Below are 25,844 nucleotides of genomic sequence, written 5' to 3'. Positions count from 1 at the left end.
GGCAATTTTATACATGTACATTTGTTCAAAACACGAATAAAAGATTGTTATCTTCAAGTATGGAAATCAAAAATAGATAATTCTCCTAAAGCATTGCATTATAGATTTTTTTTAAACCGATTTGTACTGTGAACCATGTCTAAATATTAATTTGTCTTTTGATTTAAGGAAAACTTTGTCAAGTTTTCGTTTCTTAGCGCATGATCTCATGATTGAGAAAGGTCTCCACTTATCAATAGCTAGTCATTAAAGATTTTGTCCATTATGTGTAAAAATAATATAAGCGTAGTCGAAGATTAATATCATTTCTTTTTTTATGTAATGAATACGAAACATTAAGGCAAACATTCTTCAAATCTGACTGGTTAAGAAACCGATCTCATCAAATGTTTTATACTATCATATGCTATAAAGATGAACATAATATTATAAATATTGCTAAGTTTTTGCATAACTCGCTTGTAAAAAGAAAAGAAATCTTAAACATACATACTTGAAATAGATTGTTGTTATGCTATTTCTTACTTTTTAATCATGTGTATAGAGTTATCATTTGAGAAACTTTTTTTATTCTAGCATTAGTATATTAAATGTTTTACATAAATTAAGTGTATAACAACATGCTTTAATATTCTAAAGTGTATGATTATGTATCACCCTGTTTTACATATTTTCATGTAAATGCTGTATTTTGGGCCAGTGGCCTATATTACCAAATAAACATGTCTATGTCCATGGAGTGACAAAATCGATAGATGCGTACTCGCGAAAGTACATAAATTGGACATAAGCAAGACGAATCAGTACGAAAGCCTAACGCGATTCGCATACATCAATTCAAACATACTGACCAACATCAGTTAGATACGACAGCAATATACAATCCAACTTTGTTTTGGTGATAGTAAACGGTAATGTGTGTGAAGTTTCTTTTGATCTACATATACATCTTCAAATATGTTTGTACTTTATTGTAATTAAATGCTACTCAGTGACATTTATTACAGTGTAATGAAATAAGTGATTGAGGTGTACCGAAATGACTAATTTCAAGACAATTTCAAATGGGGTTTATGAAATAATTGCTGTTTCATGTAGGCTCAGGTTCCCTGTGTCGATAGTGCTCTGTTAATTGTTTAAAAAGCACATAAGCTAATGTTGTTGGTGCGTTTAAGAAAATTAATTCATTAAATGTAGTTGGTTTAATTATTGTTGATTAAAACAACAATATTTGACAGTTCCGACAATTTTAATATAATCTATCTAATAATTTTAAGTTTTTTTAAATAAAATCAAATCAGTTACACACCGACACTACATGCACATAAAATGTGTAATACATGTTAAAATATTGTGGTTCCTTGATATAACGGATAATATTACCATCTTATCGGTTCATTGAAGCATATCTTGAGTCAGGAACTGGTATATTGAACGGTATAAAGGCATCTTGCACGTCAAAAAACCACTCCTAATTTAATGAAGGCGAGCGTATCAATAATAAGTTTTTTTTTGTCAGCAAGAATGAAATATTATTCTGAAATATGTTTGTCTTTTATTCCTGTGCTATGTCTATTTACAGGTACAACATAGACTGGGAATTCAAATCATTTGCCATGTTGCATATAATTCACGTTAGGCAAAGTTAAATTCTATAAATTATATCACTTAACTGACTAGAAGTGCGTCTTATGGAATGTTTATTATGTAATATATGATTTTTACCAAAGCGTAATTGAAACTCAATATATAAAACATCAAGGCTCACTAATTGTAAGTACTCTAGTATGGTCTTATATAATACAATATTATAAATATTTGATGTGGATGACGTAGTGTTAGTGTACGCAAACGTTTCAAGTAGAAACAAAGTGAATACTATCACACATATAACACGAGAATTCTCCATTAGCAAATATATAGGAAAATGTTTTTATAAGCATAACATTTATTCTTCTATCACAAAAGCAAACATGCATTCATTTAATTGAATATATACACTTCGAGGGCAGTACCTTATATGCATGATACAAAAAGAAAATCAAACTAAAATTGATACTAACATAGATATGTCGAATACATAAAACGTGACATTTACTACACTAGAAAATTGCGCTATTTTAAGATTGTATGTATGTGTGTGCGTGTGTTTGTGCGTGCAAGCGTCCGTGCATGCGTGCTTGTGTGCGTGTTTGTGTGTTTATGTTTTTTGAACAGATACCCTGTTTTGTAATGTGTGGTTCGGAATGTCGTCACTTCTCCTCCAAGTTGTGTTATGTATATAAATGATTTAGCCATTAGACACAAATCAACGTTAACATGATTCTTTTTTTCATCACATAGTTAAGGTAACGAAAAAACGCCAAACTCTTTGTCTAGAGACAAATTTAGCTTTGTCCTTGCTAGACAAAGCGGATTCAGGCTAATATATGTACATTGTCTCATAATAAACCATATTGCAAGACACTTAATACATCTTAGTGCAAGACATATAATACATCATAGTGCAAGACATATAAAACGTCACAGTACAAGACATGTAATACAAAATAGTACTAGACATATAATTCATCATAGTTCAAGACATAAAATACATCATAGTGCCAGATATGTTATACATCATAGTACTAAACATATAGGTCATCATAGTGCAAGGCATATAATATATCATAATACTAGATATATAATACATTAATGTGCAAGACATATAATACATCACAGTGCAGGACATATTAAACATCAATGTGCAAGACATATAATACATCATAGTACAAGACATATAATACACCATAGTACTGCACATATAATACATCAATATGCAAGACATATAATGCATCATAGTTCAAGACATATAATACATCATAGTACTAGACATATAATACATCATAGTGCAAGGCATATAATACATCATAGTACTAACCATATAATACATCATATTGCAAGACATATAATACATCATAGTGCAAGACATATAATACATCATAGTTCAAGACATATAATACATCATAGTTCAAGACATATAATACATCATAGTACTTGACATATAATACATAATAGTTAAAGACATATAATACATCATAGTTCAAGACATATAATACATCATAGTGCAAGGCATATAAACATCATAGTACTAACTATATAATACATCATTGTTCAAGACATATAATACATCATAGTGCGAGACATATAATACATCATAGTGCAAGACATATAATAAATCATAGTGCAAGACATATAATACATCATAGTGCAAGACATATTATAAATCATAGTTCAAGACATATAATACATCATAGTGCAAGACATATAATACATCATAGTTCAAGACATGTAATACATCATAGTACTAGACATATATACATCATAGTGCAAGACATATAATACATCATAGTGCAAGACATATAATATATCATAGTTCAAGACATATAATACATCATAGTCCAAAACATATAATACATCATAGTGCAAGACATATAATACATCATAGTTCAAGACATGTAATTCATCATAGTTCAAAACATATAATACATCATAGTCCAAGACATATAATACATCATAGTGCAAGACATGTAATACATCATAATACTAGACATATAATACATCATAATGCAAGACATAGAATACATCATAGTACTAGACATACAATACATCATATTATTCTATATCCAATAAATTCATCCAATCGGCATTCTTCATATGTACCACGTGACCGTCCAATATATTCCGGTATTGGATCCAAAAAGTCTGTATTTTTTCCATATTGGACAGTTGAGTACAAGTGCACTAAGCAATTGTTTTATAACGATAAAAGCCGTTACCGAGAAAAAGTATCCGAATGTACTATAATCGATTCACACAGGCGATATTTTGCTTGTATGTCTCTTTTTAATACTTTCCTATTGAAAATATGAGAGGAAATAAAAAAACGAATCGAGAATGTGATATTAAATTAATTTTTATTGTTAGAAATAAAAAAAAAATGCAAAAGCAAGTGATATTGTTATTGCTAGAAATTGAAAACAAATATGCAACAGCAAAACAAAAAATCAATTTTATTAACCTCAATGACAACTTTAATCCAATGCTAGCCTAATAACAACTAAGTTACAATGATATGCATTTCCATTTTCCATTTTCTGTTCTTCCATCCATTTATCGAAATGTATTTTAAACCACAGTATCTGTTGATAGCGTTTGTACACAATACACATGCTCACCATTCTGACCCAAAGTCCAAAACACAATTTACGAATTCGTAATCCTGTCGGAGCGAGATGTTTTATTCATATCGAAGTTAACAATTATGCGTGACAAACACACAATCCGAAATACGTTTTGCCTTTTGGATTCGTTCAATGCTATCAAAATGGTATAATTTGCTACTAGATTTATTAAACACTACCACCTCCATATTGTTGTCCCTAAAATGCAGAGTCTTGCTTAATACTAGTATGTTTCGTCAGAGAAATGACGTCACACGAGATACGTCATAAAGTGCGTAATCAATGAATGAAAATAAAATACGGAAAGCTGGTTTGGTAATGAGGATATAGAATAAAAAGTTTATTAGACGTTTAAACTGTACAATACGTGATATATTTGGACTCGCACACAGTTTGAAGTCATATTGGACTCGCCTTACGGCTCGTCCAATATGACTTCAAACTGTGTGCTCGTCCAAATATATCTCCGTATTGTACAGTGAAACGTCTAATAACCTATAAATACTAGACATATAATACATCATAGTGCAATACATATAATACATCATAGTGCAAGACATATAATACATCAATGTGCAAGATATATAATACATCATAGTGCACGATATATAATACATCATAGTACAAGACATATAATACAACATAGTGCAAGACATATGACACATCATAATACTAGACATATAATACATCATAGTTCAAGACATATAATACATCATAGTTCAAGACATATAATACTTCATAGTTCAAGACATATAATACATCATAGTGCAAGACATATAATACATCATAGTACTATACATATAATACATCGTAGTGCTAAACATATAATACATCATAGTTCAAGAATGGCATTACTCTTGTCGCTAATAGACAATATAGTTCTCGGGAAGGTCATTTATACCATTTTATAAATAACCATATCGATCGAGCTTCAATGCATAATAAACACACTTCCTTTCTGTAATTATTCAAGTAGTTTAGCCTTAGACAGTCTTACGTATAGCATTCTACGTATTTTTTAACAAATAACTTTAGTTGGACAATATTAACGTCGAACATCACACTATACCGATTTTTATGGACATAAAAAACACATCAAGAACACACTTACAGAACTAAAACACATAATCAACATTGTTGAATTAAAATAAATACAAATTAAAAGTTTTGAGTGAACAATGTGTTTTTCATAATTATATTTAAGGTCTTGTTCGGTCGTCATTCATTTACATTCTGTGAATACCGTTACCATGATAAGAAGAAAAATAATCATATCATTATATGGTGTGTTCTGAGACTTTTGGCCTTAATTCGGCACGCCGTATTGTAAGTATGGAATTTATGCTCATATAAATTGTTGGCTGATGACGCTTGTAATAAAAGATCAAAATTACACGAGTTATTGTAATGGTCACATTTTAACGTAATAATGCCTTTTAACAAATGCAAGTTTTGTGCAAATTACTTTTAAACTTCATAGCCTTATAGTCCTCAAGTTAAACGTGTTTTTAGATTTAAACCGCTTTATTTAATAAAGAGCATTTCTGTATTTTAACTCCACTTACCATACTGATTGACTTTAGTTTGCGATGTTACGTAGTGTAAATTTTAAAGATAATTATGCTTCCTGACAAAGTATTATGATGTATATGATTACGCATCTTTCAATATTGATATGAGACATAAGGGCGGGTACTATATGAGACATAAGCGTAGGTACTATATGAGTCATAAGGGTAGGTACTATATGTGACATAATGGTAGGTCATGTATGAGTCATAAGGGTAGGTACTATATGAGACATAAGGGTAGGTACTATATGAGTCATAAGGGTAGGTACTATATGAGATATAAGGGTGGGTACTATATGAGACATAAGGGTGGGTACTATATGAGACATAAGGGTGGGCACTGTTTTGAATGTGGCAACGAGCAGATATTGGTAGAATAAAAGATTGAAAAGGATGATTGAGGTTCGTTCTCAGGTTGTAATGATTTATTTAGTATATATCCATGTTAAATACAACTCGGTGATTTTATCATAAGCCTGAATCGTAAAAAGGTATGCGTTCGTATAAGTTTTTTTTTATAAATCATAATAGATGGTTTGTTAACCCGGTGTAAAAAGAGAATCACATCAAAATTGCCATGGAAAGTATTTCTTTTGAAACAATAGTTTAGATTGTAATTCAATTTAAATGAGTTGATAAATTCCTTCTTCTCACAAAAGTTGGCCATTACCTATTTTATCCATATATAGCTTTTTATCTTATGTAAATAAAAACTTTAGCTTGGATTCAAATCGTCTTTAAACTAGGGAGGTAATATTCCTTTATTCAGCATAATTTAATGTTGTTAAGTTCAAAACATTTACAAAAACAACAAAACATAATTACAACCGTAAACGTTCAAATGATAATAAAAACTATTTAACATCCTCTCTTAATGGAATAAATTATAAAATTGTGTTCGACTCGTCAACGGCTGATGTATTACATTTTCTTCGATGCTATAAAACAATCAGTTAACGCATGCAATAATGTTTTGTCTTAACAGAGATGATCATTCGAACTAGATTTACCTTATGTGTATTCAGTTCCATATATATGATTCTCGCTTGAGAAAAACCGGGCTCGATGAATGAACGTATTGAATAGTCCCAGATGAGTCTGCGATGGATAATCCGGAGAGGCACTTTATGCTTTAAGATATTTGTTCGGTAAAAGGAACTCTATTTAAGCCGGATAATATTGGCACATTTATGAAAAGCTTAGAAAATCAAAGAAATATACTTTAGCACTGAGGACAGAATACAATTAAAAATAACGCGCTCATTTTTTATGTTTACGCATTCAAAAGAATAGAAATACAATCTTAATCAAACTACCCAAATAGTGATGTATTCTCCGTTGTTCTGCTATATTTATTGTTTAAGGTAAAGGGTCATTTGATGAGAGAAAGTCTATTACAATCAAAATAAAAACAACACTTCGCTTGCATTCATGCTCTTTTTTCGCTTGAATTTGAATTTAAAGCAAACTGATTAAAAGTATATTTTTAAAAGAAATTCTTTCTCATTGAATTTAGGAATAAAATATTCCTGAAAACATCATCAGGAGAAAATTCTTTTCACAATCTCTGGTCTTTTATATCAACTTACTCTGTATTTTATGTGAAAAGTTGAGCAAATTTTAGAGCGATTTATGTCCAACTCTTAAAAATCGTGTTCATGTATCTTTCAATATTTGCTTTCCAAGCTGCAGACCTCACCGTTGTTTTTCTCCTCGACACACTTTTATAAACCTACTTGATACCTATTGATAAACATCCAGTTACGTGTTTATGTGTTACTGGTCATGGCCTTATATTGCAGTGAGATATGAATATATAGGCCTTTTCGGTGTACCATTATTCTTCGTATGAACGTCCTGAGCAATTTAACAACATACTGGCAAAGATGCGCATTAAATCCCCATTAGCATCAGATGTCACTTGACACATAAACAAATAAAACTAACTTACCATATAAATAGTTGGCGAGCTATGAATATTGTTCTCGCACTGTTTCGCATTATCAGAATACAACTTGTCTTCTTGCCATGTCGACCGTGTTTTAGCGTAAGATGAGTTTAATTTGTTATCATTTTGCTCAGGTGACGGAGCCATCACGGATGTTAATTCCTTTCTATCATTCCCTTTTTAAACAAAGTGCATACTATTGGAATATTTAGCATAGTTCTTTATTTTGTATTGCATGCGTCTATGTGTGAACTGTGAATTATTATGCAACAACAAATACAGGCAAATTAAACCTAATAATACATTAATGTTCATGTAGGGTCATACATAAACTCAATGTACAGGACTTTGGTTAACTTATACTATTAAAATTAAAAAATGATATAAATTGCTGGTTTCAACCGTTGTATCAACTTTGCTCGTTGTAAAATCGTCAGATAATGAATCGTGTTATTCGTAGACAATTATTTTTCCACAAAAAAATTTGAAAATATTGTTGACTATTGGAAAGCTCTTTTTTGTTTTGAAAGTTTGTTTTAAATAATATTGCATACACTTTCCATCAACGCAAATTAACTTAGAGAAGACATCATTCACACGCTTGTTCATTTATCAGAAGTATCATGTCTCCACAATTTCGTTTCCAGAGTGTCTTTCATCATTTAGTTTTACTGCAGTTCCAAGTCAATATGGAATAACTTGAACTGAAGCAAAACACTAAGCATTTAAATCGATGAATTTTCCTCTGTACAGTGGTGGTTCGAAATTCGCACTGTGTTTTCCGAAAACTATTGTCTGGTGTCAACATTATTTATGTCAAAATGGCATATCTGTTGCGACTTATTATATTGTAGATATATCCAATAAGAAAACAAACAGTTATAGACTTGAACCCATATTTATAAAAGGACTACGCTCAACCCAAGTGATAACGCACTACTTACATAGCAGATTGTATTTTGCGTTATGAGATATTAAATGTTGGTGTGTGATTTAACTCTCAAAACTCTCACCTTTGCTACCATAACATTTTCATAATTTATTACCGACTATAATATAGTTGAGCTGTGTTTTAGTGAAATAAATCTGGGTGTGTTAAATTAATCTCTCACCTTTACTACCATACCTCTTTCATTAATTATAACCGACTATAACATAGTAGAGCTGTGTTTCATTGAAATCAAAATCAAAATTCGGAAAATCGTTAGATATTACTAATTGCTAATTTTATCATTGTATTTGTTCAACCAATCACCATATGCACAATTGAAGAAGGGAATGCAATAATATTTAAAAATATAAATGTTATTCATGTCAATCGTTTCAAACTTCAACATCAGTTGGTATGCCCGTCCCGATACCAGAGACCCGAGGAAGATGACTCTTGCTGACAGCTTTTTTTAAATTTCGGTCTTTGTGGTTATCAACCAATGAGATGTGCATTTAAACAAACTGATGGCATGATAAAAGCCAAAACTTGATTTTGAAATTTATTCTTTGTACATATAATAAAGCTTAGTTTAAACATATTTATTTCAAACAAGCATTTTTATGCAAACAATTTCATACAACATTTATAAATAATTACATGTTTGAATGGGATGAGAACGATAGACAAAGTCTTATATGGTTCTTCTCCCTCGCCTTGAAATATACAGTTGCATGATTAAGGACGAACATAATTGGATTACAAAATAATAAATCTAGAAACACAATCGGCAAAAAGAGCAACTCCGATGACAGAGTCTCTCTTTATAAATGTTTAAAGGTAAAGAGATGAGAGTTGGAAGGTGTAGGAGTTAAAGTGGGTGAGGTTTGGGAAAAATAGGAAGAGGTTTTTAAGGAAACTTTAGCAAGTTTACGTATTAAATCGCTAACTATCGATAATGAATTTATGAATTGCATCAGCTATTTTGGTATTTGTTAAATAGTCATGCGTGTCGTCTCTATATAGAATAGTTTCGATGCATGGAACGGAATAAATAGATATATTGTTTATTAGTTCGCCGCAAATATGTGCATACTGAGAGTATTCGAGAAAGTATTGTAATGTCGTTTCATGGAGTCCACAGAGACACAGAGGTTATGTGATGATGTTTCGTCTGAAGAGATGTTTATTTAGGGCGCTACAATTTGTTCTTAAGCGCGTATGCAACATTTGAGAGCGTCTCGCGCCGTATGAGAATAAAGGATTTGAAGTTGGTCGATCAATGTTAATACATCTTTTGATGAATAAAAGGATCGAATCGGCGTTTTTGACATCATCGGGAAGATTATTCCATTCAGATAAAGTAGGCGGTAGCAACGAATTTGAGTACAGTGATGTTCGGGTCTGAATTGTTTGAAGATTTGAAGCGTTTCTGAGAGAGTAATTGCTGCCTGACACAACTGTTGCGGGCAAGAGGGATTGTAAGTAAGTATGTACATTACTAGAGTTGATTTGATACATTAGTATTAATTTATGTTTGCGTTTTCGTTGACTTTCGTTTATAGATTCCCATCCTAATTCATTGTAAAGATCTTCTAATGAGACTAGGCGCGTGCATCCAGATGTTATTCGCTCGGCTTCGGTTTCGATTTTTTTCTAGTTCATCTTTTTTCATTTTGTGTACAATTATCAAAAACAACATCTGAATACTCAAGAATTGGTCTTACATACGAAACATATATTTTCTCAATAGTTTTCGGTCAAGAATTATTTTTAATCGACGCATTTTCTTTTATAAAAGATAAATGCGCATGCCAAGTACAGTCATTAGACATAAATACACCTAAGTGTTTATGAACATTGACAATAGGTATAGTAGTGTTCTGCATGGTTAGCGATGGATGAGATGGTTTATTAATTTTACGAGATATAAGCATTGATTCAGATGTTGATGGGCAAAAGGATACAAGCCATTTGTCAGCCCATCTTGAGATTTCATCTATGTCTGATTGCAATACGGCTGCGGTCTCGTTAGGCGAGTTAACAACCATGAAAAGACTAGTATCATCAGCAAACAAATGAATGTTTGCTTGAATGTCAACGATTATGTCATTTATGTACACTTGAAACATAAGTGGTCCTAGAATAGAGCCTTGGGGGACACCGGTGAGAATTTCAATCGGACTTGAATGAGCGCCCGGTAAAATTACTGTTTGCTAACGATAAGAAAGATAATCGCGCAAACAAAGATAAACGATTCCCTTGAATGCCTGCGTGTTGTAGTTTTTATAATAGTCTTCTGTGCCATACTTTATCAAAAGCTTTACTTATATAAAAAATACAACTCTGACCTCAAGGCCATTGTCAAGAGCTCGGCAAAATGTATTGTAAATGTATGTAAGCTGATTCACTGTCGAATCGCCAGGCAGGAAGCCAGACTGAGTTGGCGCAAAGAATAAATTTGAATGAAGAAAATTAAAAATGTGTTTATGTAATATTCTCTCAAAGACCTTCTCAGTAGTATTTAACAATGATATAGGTCGATAGTTAGACGCTACGGATGGATCACCCTTTTTGAAAATAGGACATACATTAGCAACTTTCCAACAAGAAGGCATTTTTTGAGTATTAGGACAAGAATTGAAAGGGTCACACAATGGGTAGCTTAATTGATACATTGACTCTTAAAGGATTCTATTATCAATTCCATCAGGACCGGATGCTTTTCCTAGCTTTAGGCATTTGATTGAGTCAATTACTTCTTCCCGTGTAATATGAATATTATGAAGAATGTTAACGTTTTAGTTGACCATAGGCGGAAGGTTGTGGTTGCTTTCGTCGATTGAACATTGGCTAGAAAAATACCTATTCAGCATAACAGCTTTGCAAGAGTCATTTGCTACAAAAATACGTTCTTGATCATCGAATAGTGGTGAATTGAAATATTTATATTAGTAGGGATGAATTTCCGAAGTGTTTTCCACCAGTCTTTAGCGCAAAGGTCAGATGACTTTAATTTACGTGCAATATTGTTGAAATAATCGTTTTTTGGTTACGGTAAAGTAATACTACCTCATTTCTGACGACGGAAGTTTGACCAGAGCATATCACTATTTGATTGTGTAGCTTTTCTATATAGACGTTTTCGTTGTCGGATTTTTTTCTGTATGTTATTATTCAGCCCGGGAAGGTCACGAGAGCGTATACAAACATTTTTGTTAGGGATACATGAACCTGCAATTTGTAAAATTGTTTTGGTAATGTTTTCTGCATAAATATCAACATTATCGCACTTATGATGATCCCAATTAGTATCTGCCATTAATTATCGTAGTTTTGAGTAGTCTCCAATGTCGTAACGCCAGATATGTCGAGAAAATGTTTTACATATAGGTTTTCTAAAGTTTAATGTTACAAAAACAGGACAGTGGTACCGAGTAGACTGGTCTAAGAGCGGCAGGTCTGTTCCAGAGAGTAATACAGGATTCGGATTACTTACAAAGATAGGTCAATAATGGAAGACGTATGTTCAGAATAGTGTGTTGGCTCGTGAATAAGTTGCGTTAGGTCATATTGCAGACATAATTTGTTAATTGTTCGTGTTGCTAATTCGGCGAGAGCATTTATATTAAAATCACCTGTTATAATTATATCATTTATAAGTGTTTCTCTTGCTAGCCCTATAGAATTTTCAATTGAAAGCATATACAATCTATCCGCACTAGGTGGTCTATAAAACACGCCGAAAAGAATGGATTTATTTTTTGATGGGAAAACTTTAATCCATATAGATTCTACATTATTTAATTCGAGATCATGTCTCCGTTAAAAAGCATTAACGTTTATAGCAACACCCCCATGAGGGTCAAATGGGCGATCCTTGCGAATAGGCTGGTGAAAGCCGTCGAAAAGGATATCAGTAGATGGGATAAATCTATTTAACCATGTTTCAGTAAAACCAATAATATCATATTATTCAACGACAAACGCAAAATAGTTTAACTACGCAATTTATTATCTTAAAGTATTATCTTGAAGTACATAATGTCTATCCCCCGTGAAAAGCGGGAAGTGTGTTCGTGGAAACTATGCCGATGAACACAATAATTTGGTCTTCACACAACTAAGCTCAAAACACAAATCGTTTTGCATTGGGCAAGACTTGCGATCAGTTTTTTGACAACATACATACAAGAATATTACATATCGTAATATATAACAATCAAGTATAATCGTAGAAAAACATGACAGTACAACTTTAATTGTATACATCACTTCTATTTTTTATTCTTAAATGGTGTTTTCAAGGCCAGAGTAAAAACCAGAGATAAAACTTCACTCAATGTAAAATTACTCTGGAAAACTGTACCCGAAAACAACCAATATTAACATGTAACTGTGGACATTGTGTGACTTAAACATAACTGGTCATTTTAATTAATTTGTTAATGTGGTTGGAATTCAAAAAGTAAAAGTTTACTGATCAAAGTCTAGTGCAGAACTGATCAAATAATGAAAACCGTGCACTTTCCCGCATATGTCCGCCTGAGTGACCCTCACTCACGTGGCAACCATACGCATGTACGAACCGCACATGTACCTGTTTTGTGCGGTGGGTTATGTTTATTTATACGTTCTGTGCTGTACTCCGTAACGCACAGAACTGAAAATTCTCTAACACTAGTTCAGTCAATTACGCAGGAACCTGTCTTCGGAGGCCGAACTAAGTAGACCATTGGACAGACTGACGGTGTTCCGTACGCTGTTAAGTCCAGCCATGACGATGTGGGTTTCTAATGGAGCTCGTAATTCTCGACAAAACTGGAATATAACAAAAATCTGGCAAGCATCGTGTCACAATAAAAAAATAAGTGGGAGGATGGGTGGTAAATGTTAACTTGTAAACCATAGCGCGATCTACCCTGTGATGCGACGAGCTAGTAAAAGACCGACAATTTGCACGGGCAACGGTTTTGTACTTAGTGGACGAGTCTATGTGTTACAGTAGACTGGGTAGGATGGGTTATACCATTGGGGTTTGGTTTTCGGTGATCCCTTAGGAAAATAGCGTTTGCGTTGAATAAGACAGTTTATTCCTGAGCGAATAAACATTATTCACGTAGACCTGTGTATAGAACATCTAGTTTTTGCATAATACTTTGGATATTGTAATGAACAAAGCTTAATTGGCTAGTTGCTGAATAATTATTTATGGATGAAGTACTGTTTGTTTCTTTGTTAAAAGATTCATCAAACGAAGTAGGCCCTGAGTTTGGATGTATATCACCTGATCGTATTGAGACTATCGAGATCCAGCAACATGTTAAAACGATCAAGAGACATTTAAGAAGGCCCTTTAGAAATATAATATCATTATGTATGTGTTTTCCTATCGGAACACGTTTACGTGGGTGCTCAACACTCATTGAAATGTTCATAGACTGGTATACATTAATTTGTAATGAGAAGAGGCTAATAACATTTAGCCATAATTGGCATACATAAAATACGTGTACGAGCAGTGGAAAAATAGCTGGTGATTTATAAGCAATCATGACAGCGTTGCATGGTCTCTATTTACTGTATAATAAAGCTTCCTGTTGCATCAAATACTTGTTGCTTTAAGCACTCTAATTTAATAATACACGTTTGATTCATTACGATGTTTGCGAATGCAAATTGAGAAACACTAATAAATACAGTTTAAGGCTCGTATATATAATGATAAATACATGACCATTTTCAAAATTAAGAATAACAGCGCTCTTTTGTACGGGGTGCGTTATAACTTTTGCCCAATGTAAGCTTTGTAAACACAAAGAGCTCTAAGTGAAACTTCTTTCAAAAATAATGCAAGTATATTATAAAGTATATAACTTGCTTTATATAATAAATTTAAAACAAAAGCTGTCTCTATAGGAAGACATATGCCCCCGAAAAACGCTTTTTCGAAATCTCAACGCAGATTTCGAAACCTTAACGCAGACCCTAAGTTCAAGGTCTAGGTCAAACGGGTCAAAATGTGTGTGCGTATGGAAAGGCCTTGTCCATATACACATAAATACGTAATATGAAGGTTACATTTGAAGCGACAGTTATGCGCATTTTTCGAAACCTAAACGCAAAAGTGTGACTGACAGACGGACATATAGACAGACGGAAATGCAATCACTATATGCCCAACTTTGGGGGCATAAACATGCGGCGACAACTTTTTTATATATAATGTTGGATCTTTTTGTGTTTAACCTGTTTTCTTTACATTTTGCCGTTATATTGAAATAGATATCCATATCTGTAACAATAGACGGTTGTCTCCCCGAGTAATGACCCATTGTTTGGTTGTACATTTGAATAAAAACTGGAAACGAATTGAAGAAAAATCTCGTTCAATTCACTACAGTGTACATTTGTAGAGCATATTGTTACCCTATGAAAATGTTCATTGAGTAATATAGTCAAGGGTTAAATTACAACCAAATAGTGTTCCTACGATTGTTTAAATAATTCCGAGAAGTTAGTTATGGCTCATTCAAATCAATCTCACATAACTTTATGGCAACTAACGAATGTACCATACATTAACTTTACCGTCAACATGAGCCAACATAGCAACTATTTCCTGTTTGAGTGTCCGCTAAACAAACACCATCATGCAAGCAATTAATCTTTTCTGAGTATGAATATTCTGGCTTGTTAATGCGATGCTGGGAACATGGTTGGTCTTTACAAATAATGCCAAATTTAAAATAGCATATAACAAAGTGTAGGTCCATACGTCATATATTGCAAAAATTATGTTCAGTGTTGGTTATTGTCGATGTCCAGAATATTTAGGGACAATTTCAGGCCTATGGTCCATGAACTTCGAGACAATTTACAGTCAAAAGACATCCTTTTTGCCAGCCGTTAAATACGGAAACGGATTTTGCAATGTAAAAATATAGCCCCTGGCCTTAAGAATATATATTTCAATGGAAATACCCCATTATTTGAGTAACAATATTTTTAAGTATCATAAATACTGAAAACCAACCAATATTTTCCAATATATTTAGTAAATTTATGCATCTAGCGATGAAATTTAGGCTATTTTCATAAGGTACATTGATGCGTTATGTGTTTACTTTAATAAAGAAACATTATTACACACCAAAGATGATTTCATGGACAATTAATTTTCACACATCTTGGTTTAAGGTTTTGGAAATATTATTATATAAACTACGTGAACTATGGTTTCAACAAATCCTTCCCATCGAAGCAAATTAACTTAGAGAAGACATAACTCATAAACATGGTATGTTTGCCAGAAGAAAACTGTCTTAAGCGTGTCATCCAAAATTTAGTTCTACTGAAGTTCCAAGCCAATATAATTTAATTTGCACTGAAACCACACAGTTTGCAGTTAAATCGATGTATATTTCCTGTAAACGTGGTTGATTTGAAATTCGCACTGGCTTTTAAGATAATTATTGTCTGGTGTAAACATTACATTTGTTATGTCATTCCTGCATCAAATTATGTTTCTATTATACAGGCGCTTATGTTACACTTATTTCAATTTGGATAATTTCTTTGTATTCGATGTCCAATAACATTAACATATTTCGCGAAACACAGTTAGACAAAGCAATAATTGGTTTGAACCCATGTATTTAAAAAAAACTCAACACAAGTTATAACGCATCACTGGCTTAACATAGTGTATATTTCGGATTGTGACAAGCATATTTCTCGCTTTTACTACCACACCCTTTACCTTATGTATTACCGACTATAACATAGTTGAGCTGTATTAAAGTGAAAAACACCTCACAATGAACATTCGAAAAATCGCTAGAGATAAATAAAAATGCTATGCGTATCAATGTATTCGTTCCACAAATATCTATATAGTAGGGAATGCAATAATAAATGGAAAACACATGGAAAATAAGTGTTATTCTTTTTTCTTCAAAATTAGTTGGTATGTCCGCCGCAAGACCAAGACCCGGCGTGGATGAAACTTGCTGACAGTTTATATAAATTTAGTTCGTAGTGGTTATCTATGATGGAGACGCTCATGCCAATAATTAGGATATAATCAAAGCCGATCGAAATAATTTTTAATATTTGATTTCGTTTTATTAAAGTGGTATCTTACTTTTTGTTGCATGTAATACTATTTTTGCTTTTATGTTGAGGGCACAAATGCTCTGATAAAAAAAGTCCTTACGGTGAGGGTTATTGCCTTTTAACACTGATCAAAAACGTTTTGGTCACTATAAAAAAATACATGGATGTGAAGGTAATAGATAATTATATAAAACGGCGAACGTTTACTACCATCCCATATGTATGTCCCCCCAGTCTATACTGGACTGGGGTACATATTGTTTTTGCCCTGTCTGTTTGTGGGTTTGTTGTTTTGTTTGCGTCAAACTTTAACATTGGCCATATTTTTTGCAATATTGAAGATAGCAACTTCATATTTGGAATGCATGTGTACACGGTGTAGATGCAAATCGGTGGCCTTTCTGTCAAAATTCTGCTTCTCTGTTCATGCTTGGCTCCCTCTCTGTCATAAAGAAGAAAAGGAATGATCGACATTCACAAAACAGGTAAGAAAATCTATAATTAAAACCGTAAAACACATTTGTGCATGAAATTTGATTAACTTTATTGATTTATTCTTTTTCAGTGCATTTATTAAAACAATTCATATCAAGAGAAATCCAGTGTAACCTTGCTAAAACCTAGCTCCAAACTATTTTTATGCTCCATTTATAAAAAACATTTTGCAAAAACCTTTATATCGTTATGATATTGCTATTACCAAAAATAAACATCAAAACAATCATAATCATATTGATTGATATGTGTTAAACAACGTACATTCCTAAATATGATAATATCGCAGTTAGGGTTTCTCGGTCCACCGATTAACACATTATTGTATAGAACACGCTTCAGCTGGTGATGCCCTTTAGTCGAGTAAGTATACTAGGTTTTTATAAAGCTTTGAACAATATCTTTCATTATTTTCAAGCATTTTCAAACCTCAACAACATGTATTAGCATTTATTTCTCTCAATAAAATGTATGTCTTTTTATTTTTTTATAAATGATGCCCTTTAACTATTTTCAGCGGATCGGGGTTTTAAAATCAATTGTAATACAATTTATTCATTGCACACATTGAATTAGAGTTCCATTAAAAGTTACGGTTGTATATAGTTTTCCCGCTTGTCTTATAAATCTAACACAAATAAAGGCTAGAAAAAAGAGCAACAACCTCAAAACGACAACAACATGAAATTGATAAGGATTTTTGAATTTCGTTTCAATTCAATCGTAGTATTTTCTTTGTGAAATTCAATACACATATCTAAAGAAAACTATATAAAAATAAATTTATCAAAATAAATAATTAAATCATTCACTCGTCTTTCCTGTTAGATTTTGTATAGTCACTCTACAAAGAAAATTTATATTTATGATATGAGACTATAGTTTCTTTTTACAAGGGGTGTAACGTTTACGCTAACGTGATTTTATCCATTAAATTCTTTAATGTTTTGTTTGCGAACGAGTACAGTAAATAAAAATGTGTTTTTAAATTAATGATGTTTTTCCTAATGACAAAATATTGAGTTACAAAATACACATATTTTAACGAAAAAGGAAACCTATATGGTACTGTGTGTATTTAATTTAATCCTAACTATGAAACGACAGGACGCTATACATGATCCACTAAACGTTCCTTATTTAGAGAGCGATATAAATTGTCTATGTATCAATTAAGCAATATGGCAACCTTTTAATTCCCTTAACAGTTACTCAAAAAAGTACATGTGCTACATATACTTTTTTTTTCGTTTTCTCGATTCTATACAGTATTCTATACAGTGCTACATGGCGGATATTTATGTGCCTTTTAAGGAAAAGAATTTTCCACAAACGCACGTGTTAAGTGCAACGACGTCCTGATTAACACTTTGTAAATGATGACTTATTCAGGCCTATGCCACTAGGATTTAATTAGTCAGAGGGAAGACTTCAATAAAAGGATTATTCGATCTGTATGACTAAAGTGTGCCCATACGTAATATGTAAAACAAAACCTGAAGACCTGTACATTTCACAAAACAGTCAACACAACATTTTACTTTTGCTATCTTAACGAATTCATTAAAGGTTACATCACATAACAAAAACGATTAACGTTCTATATAAACAGACTGCAGCGTGGTTCATAATATCTTACAAAGAATGTTGCTCAGAAATTGACACTTTTCACGATTAAACGTTATCGTGTGTAATACAAAAGAATCGGTCAATGACAAAAAAACGTTAACCAAAACGGGAAGTCAAATGTATTCATTATTAACGCTATGTCTCCTTGTAAAACTCATGTTCGAACGTATTTGGTACCAATATGTAGATTTGTAGATTTTCCAATTAAACGAATAAACGAGTCTAAAGTATCGACATCTTTTCAAACGATACAGGGACAGTTGTATACATGTATGTTGTATAATGTATCAAAGAGGTTAATCAGTTTCAGTTTATTAGCAATCGGCAAAATATTTGCCTTTGGCCATTTACAAATTAAAAAATACTTATGGCAAAGACAATCATATACATATATACAAATACAATTTCTATTGAACTAATTTCATAGACATATAACAAAGAACACCGCAGAATATTACATTATGATCAGAGAAAAGTAAGGTTTTAAAGAGCATGTTGTCTTAAACAGAGAGATTCTTTAATATATTTGGCAAGATTATACATACAAATTTTACTTTTTGTTGACATTAATTTAATGCATTTTTGAACAGTAGGCCATGAACAATTTCCAATTTATTTTGATCTTATACATCTATACTATGAGCAACATAAAATGAAATGATATTCTGATTCTACAGCATTTTGATAACATAATTTGCACAATCTATTATCTCTTTCTATGTTATTATATCTTCCTAATTCTATCTCTAAACTATGGGCACATAATTGTATACTTGTCAATAATTTTCGTAACTTGTCATTAGTAATAACATTTAAATATTTTTCAAAACAAAATTCGGTTTAATATTTGCAATTACTATCAAGTTTTGGCATTGCGTTAATACTATTATGCCATTCTTGTAAAAATTGATCTCTAATTCTTGATTTCAACAAACTGTTATAGTGAACGTTATGATCGAAAAACAATCTGATATTTGCACAACCTAGATGATCAGCAATGGAATTTATTCTACTTGCCCAACAAGGCATATTGACATTATTGCATAGATCATTATACATGTGATATATTGGTAATTCGTTATTTTTTATCATTTTCAACCAAAATTTAACAGCTCTTTCTTTACAAATAACTGATCGAGGCACTCGACCAAGTTCCCGATACACAGCATATGTAGGAGCTTGCTTCTTAAAACTTTAAAAAAACAAGGGCGACATTTATCTTCATCATTTTGTCAAAAAATAGGTGTAAGAAAGATTGTACATATGTATCACCAAATGAACTAAAAATTGTTTCTGTGCTTACAGTTTCCGAAGACTGAAATATGACATAAAATATGATACGTTCTACTGCATCCATACAGCACATATCACAATGTTTTAGCGTTGAATAATTGAATATAGCTAACAAAACAACTAAAGAAACTATACAAGGGGAGAAATGCGTGCACTTATCCTTTGCTTCAATAACAGAACACCAACTATGAACATAACGTCATATTAACAGAACACTAGCTATGAACATGACGTCATAATAACAGAACATCAATTATGAGCATTGCGTCATAATCAGCCTCTTCAAACCTTAAACAGTACCAGATTGAATTTCAAATACTGTTAATTTATAAGAACTTCAAACGATTCCAAATGTCAACAGCTTGTTCAAACAATTTGTCATACGAGTCGGTCATAGTTTTCTGTATGTAATTTCATTCAGATGCTTTTAAGTTTAGTTTACAATTTTGCGAAATTTAAATTTTAATATAGTTTATTTGAGAGATGCATTGTAGCATTGTATCTTCATATATCCTGTTGCTACCATGACGCATGACCGAATGCAAACAATATCAAGGTCTTCAAAAAGTTCCATTACAGTTTCCTTCGCCCTAATCTTTATTAAATAAACGTTACATTTGGGTTTACATAAAGACGTCATTCACAGAGAAACAATGATTTGGAACGCTGTTGATTTAACACGCTCGCTTCAGGAATAGTAATCGTATCAGACACCTTAAAGTGCGTCTGGAAATACACTTTATACACGGTGATATAGTGCAATAAATGTTAAGCTACACAAGAATTTTATAATTGGCTAATATACAGGTGAAAATAAAAGTATTAGCTCTTTCTTAAGTTCGATAAAAAAAAATCCTAAGACGTATTATGGATATCCTGTTTCTCATGCAATACAAGTGCTTTACCATTTAATTGCTTTATCAAGTAATAAGTGCATATCGCCTAATATTGTCTATAAAGAGGTGTTTCGGTCAATGGAAGCTAGTACTGAACTGGCTGTTGACAATAGTATTTAATGGGTTCATGTGTATAATACGTCATATTGTGTTTTGTGTGGTATCCACTTATTTGTGAATAAATACAATACAATATTTACAGCATTATTTTCCGATGAAAGTTTGACTGTATGGTTTCCATGATAATCCAATAAATTTTAAACTGTCAAATTACACACACTAAGTATTGAAAGCCATACCTGGAGCTTTCGTCCGTGTACTACGGCCTTCATCAGCAGAATGATTATCTACTGTTGGGAAACGTTAACACCGCTAATTGTCGGGGTGAGCGATGTTAACGTACAGTCCCAGGTGTGAGAGAGTTGTTAGCGGCCCCCGTCCTTGTATTAGGACCCCCGAGTTCAACATCATCTGAGGTCTCAAGACATATACATGTCTGTTAACCGGACCACACAATCACAATGGAGAACGTAAGGATTCTGGACCGTGAGCCATCTTGGTTCGAGAGAGGGGTCAAGCTGGCTATTTACATCCGTGCAAACAAGGACGGGGGCCGCTACCAACTCTGGCACAGCTTTTTAAATACCTCCAAACATGAATGTGCTATTACTTAACTTTGGAAATAACAACGGACTATTTTATTAATTAAATATGCAGAAGTGAAACATGCCACAACTATGTTAATCTGTCAAAGCCCTTTTCTCCTCAAGAAGAATTTTGAGATGCAGCATGCAATTATACCGATTACGTGGTTTAACATTTTCCTGAAGATTGGCAGGTAATCAGTAAATATTGCGTGTCGAACAATCGTACAGCATTCATTCTTTCTAGCATGAGTACAAAGGCAAAAATCACAACACTTTCGAAACTATGAATCAACGAACCATTTTGTCTAAGTAAAACGTAAAACTCTTGATGTATTTAAGCTATACCACTTGTTCTCTGAAACAGAAACACCGCAATCTTCCAATTTTGCAAATGACACTTCATATCTCGCATGTCACACTTTGGGTCAGACAATTTTAACATATTTATCTAAGTGTTCAATTGTATGTACATATTTGGTTAATGTGATTAGTGCATTTTTGTGTATGCCAATTTCTCATTTATATTTGGTTAAATGCATATTTATATTAGGATGCAAAATGACACTCAATTGCTTTTTTGGCAACTGACATTGGGAACTAATCTTGTTTTTAATGCATTATTACCAAATTTATGTTAAATTTAAACGTTGACGCGCATGTACATTATATATATATATGTGATCAACTGCTATCAATATATGCATCTTCATTTTAATGTATAATATATAGGGTAAATGCATAGTCATTAATTAATTTACAAGAGAGCATTTATTTGTATGCCTTAATTTTAAGCTAATATTGATTTGTAGTATGCTCTGATTAACGCGTATGAACCTGTCCTAGACTTGGACAAACTATGATTGCCGAAGTAGTTATGCTTTTTGTTGTTGTTGTTTTTTCAACAATATTTTTTCGTTCGACTTATAATTTATTGCTAATAAACACCGCTGCTGTTTGTCTTTCACAGCCATACATACATCATTGTATTCCCCACAATGATTAATTGTCTAATGGTTCGGTACGATTTTATGCCCCCGGATCGAAAGATCGGGGGCATATTGTTTTTGGCCTGTATGTCTGTCAATCATTGTGTGTGTCCCAAAACTTTAACCTTGGTTAACGTTTTGCAATAACTTTTGCATTATTGAAGATAGCAACTTGATATTTGGCATGCATGTGTATCTCATGGAGCTGCACATTTTGAGTGGTGAAAGGTCAAGGTCATCCTTCAAGGTCAAAGGTCAAATATATGGCTTTAAAGCGGCGCAATAGGGGGCATTGTGTTTCTGACAAACACCTCTCTTGTTCAAATTGTTACGTAATATGCCAATTTTAATTTAATATTCAAACCACGCACATATATAAAACGTGGCCAGTGACAAATTAATTTACATATATGATTTCCTTGTCCCCAGATTCTAATGTCAATTAGTGCTCGCCATCTCGTGTTCAATTCCGTCGAGTGGTTTTCAAAGTAAAACCATATGTGTTACATACAGTTCGATTTCAAGTTTCCGAAGCCAAATCTTCTGAATCTTGTCCGAGAACAACCCACCATTTCAAAATGTTACTAAAGATCTGAGTAATCTAACTGCAATAGTAAAATTATACATTTCATCACGAAGTCCCACATCGTTCCTAAATCCACGGATTGCCGACCCATCACAAGGATGATGGAAATGGAGAGGGCACAGTAACGTTCGGTCGCTCAGAAGTCCCTTATGCTTGTCTATGTAATTGCAGTGAGCATTAGTCGTTGAAAAAACATTCGCCGTTGAGAAGTTATATTCTAGACATCTACATTTCCGTTACTTCTTAGTTACAGTTATACGATTTGCCTTTGCAGTGACCAACAAATCAGCGCCGTACCAAAACCATTTAGGGCGTTTAAAGGCAAAGCGCTTGTCGACATGACATCATAAATAAAAAAAGAGCGTTTAAACTCTACAATTCACCTAAACGGCGCTTCATAAAAGAATCGATAACGTGACAAACAAAGATAACGAATAGTGACAAACACGTATTTCATGTTCAAATTGTGTCAATACAAAGAGATAAGACATCCGCCTGACATCTCGTAACTTGAAAACTGTGTAATTCTCAAAGAACACGTTCATTAAGAAAAATGAGGACCATATGGTCAGTTTCGCCATGTTGTGTTTTATTTTTATTTATACATGTTGAAGCGGTATTAGATGGGGATGTTCAATCTTTGCTCGCCAGGCTTTCTGTGCTCGAAGAAAAACAAGCATTTTTCGACAAACGAATTGCTGCGCTTGAAACGGAAAATAAGTTATCAAAGAAAAGAATCGCGGGCTTAGAACAATACAAGACATTGTCTGACAGAAGAGTCGCTGCACTTGAACGAAAATTTGCGTTTTGTAACAGAAGAAAGTATGCATTAGCAAAACACGTCGCGATTGAAGCAGACAAGATACTTCCTGAAAAAAACGTCACAACGAATGCATTCGACACGAGTGTGTCTGACAAGGAAGTCGTCATTCTGGAAAAGGACAAAATTCTGGTTGAAAGAACAATCGCCCCTCTTGAGATCGATATTGCGGTATTTTCTAAAAGGAGTGCTAAAAATGATAGACACACTGCTGCAGTTGAAATAACAAATCAGCCATTTTCTGGTAACGTATACTAATTTGTATTTGACATTTTATATTATGTTTCGACATAGAAATACTTCTTTTTCAATACATGTTTTAACCAATCTTAACTTGGTACAGGTACGCGGCTACTTTATTGTTTCTGCATCTGTCTAACAATGTTATAAATTGCATTGTTTGGAGAAATGCATTTTGATGAATGTTGAACGATTCAAAACGGAATATTCAATAACGAATGTTTGGAGCTATTCTGCTTTCGTTACAGGACTGCAGTCTGACAACATAATATTTGTTGGGAGTGTAGCATTTTCTGCAATGAAAGCAGCTCACCAAAACCATATCGGCCTAAATCAAAACATACTATTTGACCAGGTCCTTACGAATGAAGGAGATGGGTACCGTCAAAATAACGGTGTCTTCACCGCTCCGCAAGCTGGCGTTTACGTGTTCTCATCGACGATTTTGACTTTATTGAATCGGGAGTTGCATGCTGTCATAGTTCATAACGGAAACGTCGTCACGCGCATTACCAGTCACGGAGACAGTGGAAGACACGATCAAGGCAGTCAGACGGTTGTCATAAAGATGAATGCTGGGGATGAAGTCGCTGTTCAAAATTCTGAATATCCAGATGAAAGTGTATATGGCGCGATGTATTCGTCATTTAGTGGCTATTTAATATAGATATAATAATTAAGTGTTGTCAGACTATAACAACTGTATAAATATTAATTTACAGATGAAAATAAACTGTTATGAAAATGAATCATGCATGTTATATATGTTATATATGTTTTTTCGAAACATAAACCCTCATTTCGTTTGTATCCATAACAACAATTTCAACTATGCATTTATTGTTTACCATCATTTAAAGGCATGTGATATGAAGTTTGCATTATTAAAATTTCTTTTACGAAATGATTAATGATCTGAGCAACCTTAACTTGTAGAGGATTAGATTGAACATTAAAGAGGATAAAGGTTTTTAATAACTTAAAATAATTTAATGCGAATATATATATATATATATATATATACATATATATATATATATATATATATATATATAATATATATATATATATATATATATATATATATATATATATATATATATATATATATATATATATATATATTATATATATATATATATATATATATATATATATATATATAATATAATATATAATACCATTATAATTTACTCATCATGACGTCAGTACAATGCTTTATTGATTTAAATTGCAAATCATAAAACGATAAGTATTGCTCAGTTATCGCAACACACGCAAAAAGATACAATACTTTTCAAATACTGAGATTGTTCCCTGTTGTGCGGTTTCCACGGGCAGTCTAGAACCACTCAAATGGGCTCGGCGTCGTTGAGAAAAACCGGAGGTCTTGAATGTCTTACCTATCCCCGTAAAAAATTGTAAACCGATGACTGTGATAGATCCAGATAGCAATTTCATAAC

The 25,844-nt window shown here is 32.7% G+C and overlaps 1 protein-coding gene across 1 annotated transcript; it reads left to right on the top strand.

The window, feature by feature from the left end:
• Positions 1-23,783: 23,783 nt before the first annotated feature.
• On the top strand, positions 23,784-25,129 carry LOC127855545 (uncharacterized). The gene is made up of 2 exons (XM_052391272.1): positions 23,784-24,384; positions 24,629-25,129. The coding sequence occupies exons 1-2, from the start codon at positions 23,874-23,876 to the stop codon at positions 25,045-25,047; spliced, it is 930 nt and encodes a 309-aa protein (XP_052247232.1). The 5' UTR covers positions 23,784-23,873; the 3' UTR covers positions 25,048-25,129.
• The last annotated feature ends 715 nt before the right edge of the window (positions 25,130-25,844 follow it).

This window comes from Dreissena polymorpha, chromosome 13 (genome assembly GCF_020536995.1).
Source record: "Dreissena polymorpha isolate Duluth1 chromosome 13, UMN_Dpol_1.0, whole genome shotgun sequence".
In the NCBI taxonomy this organism is placed as follows: Eukaryota; Metazoa; Mollusca; class Bivalvia; order Myida; family Dreissenidae; genus Dreissena; species Dreissena polymorpha.
This window is presented reverse-complemented; position numbering and strand designations above follow the sequence as displayed.

Bases quoted from the DNA above. Each gene is read 5' to 3' on its own strand.
- LOC127855545 (XM_052391272.1), top strand. From the start codon at position 23,874: ATGAGGACCATATGGTCAGTTTCGCCATGTTGTGTTTTATTTTTATTT. The intron at 24,385-24,628 runs GTAACGTATACT...CTTTCGTTACAG, and splicing joins AACAAATCAGCCATTTTCTG to GACTGCAGTCTGACAACATA.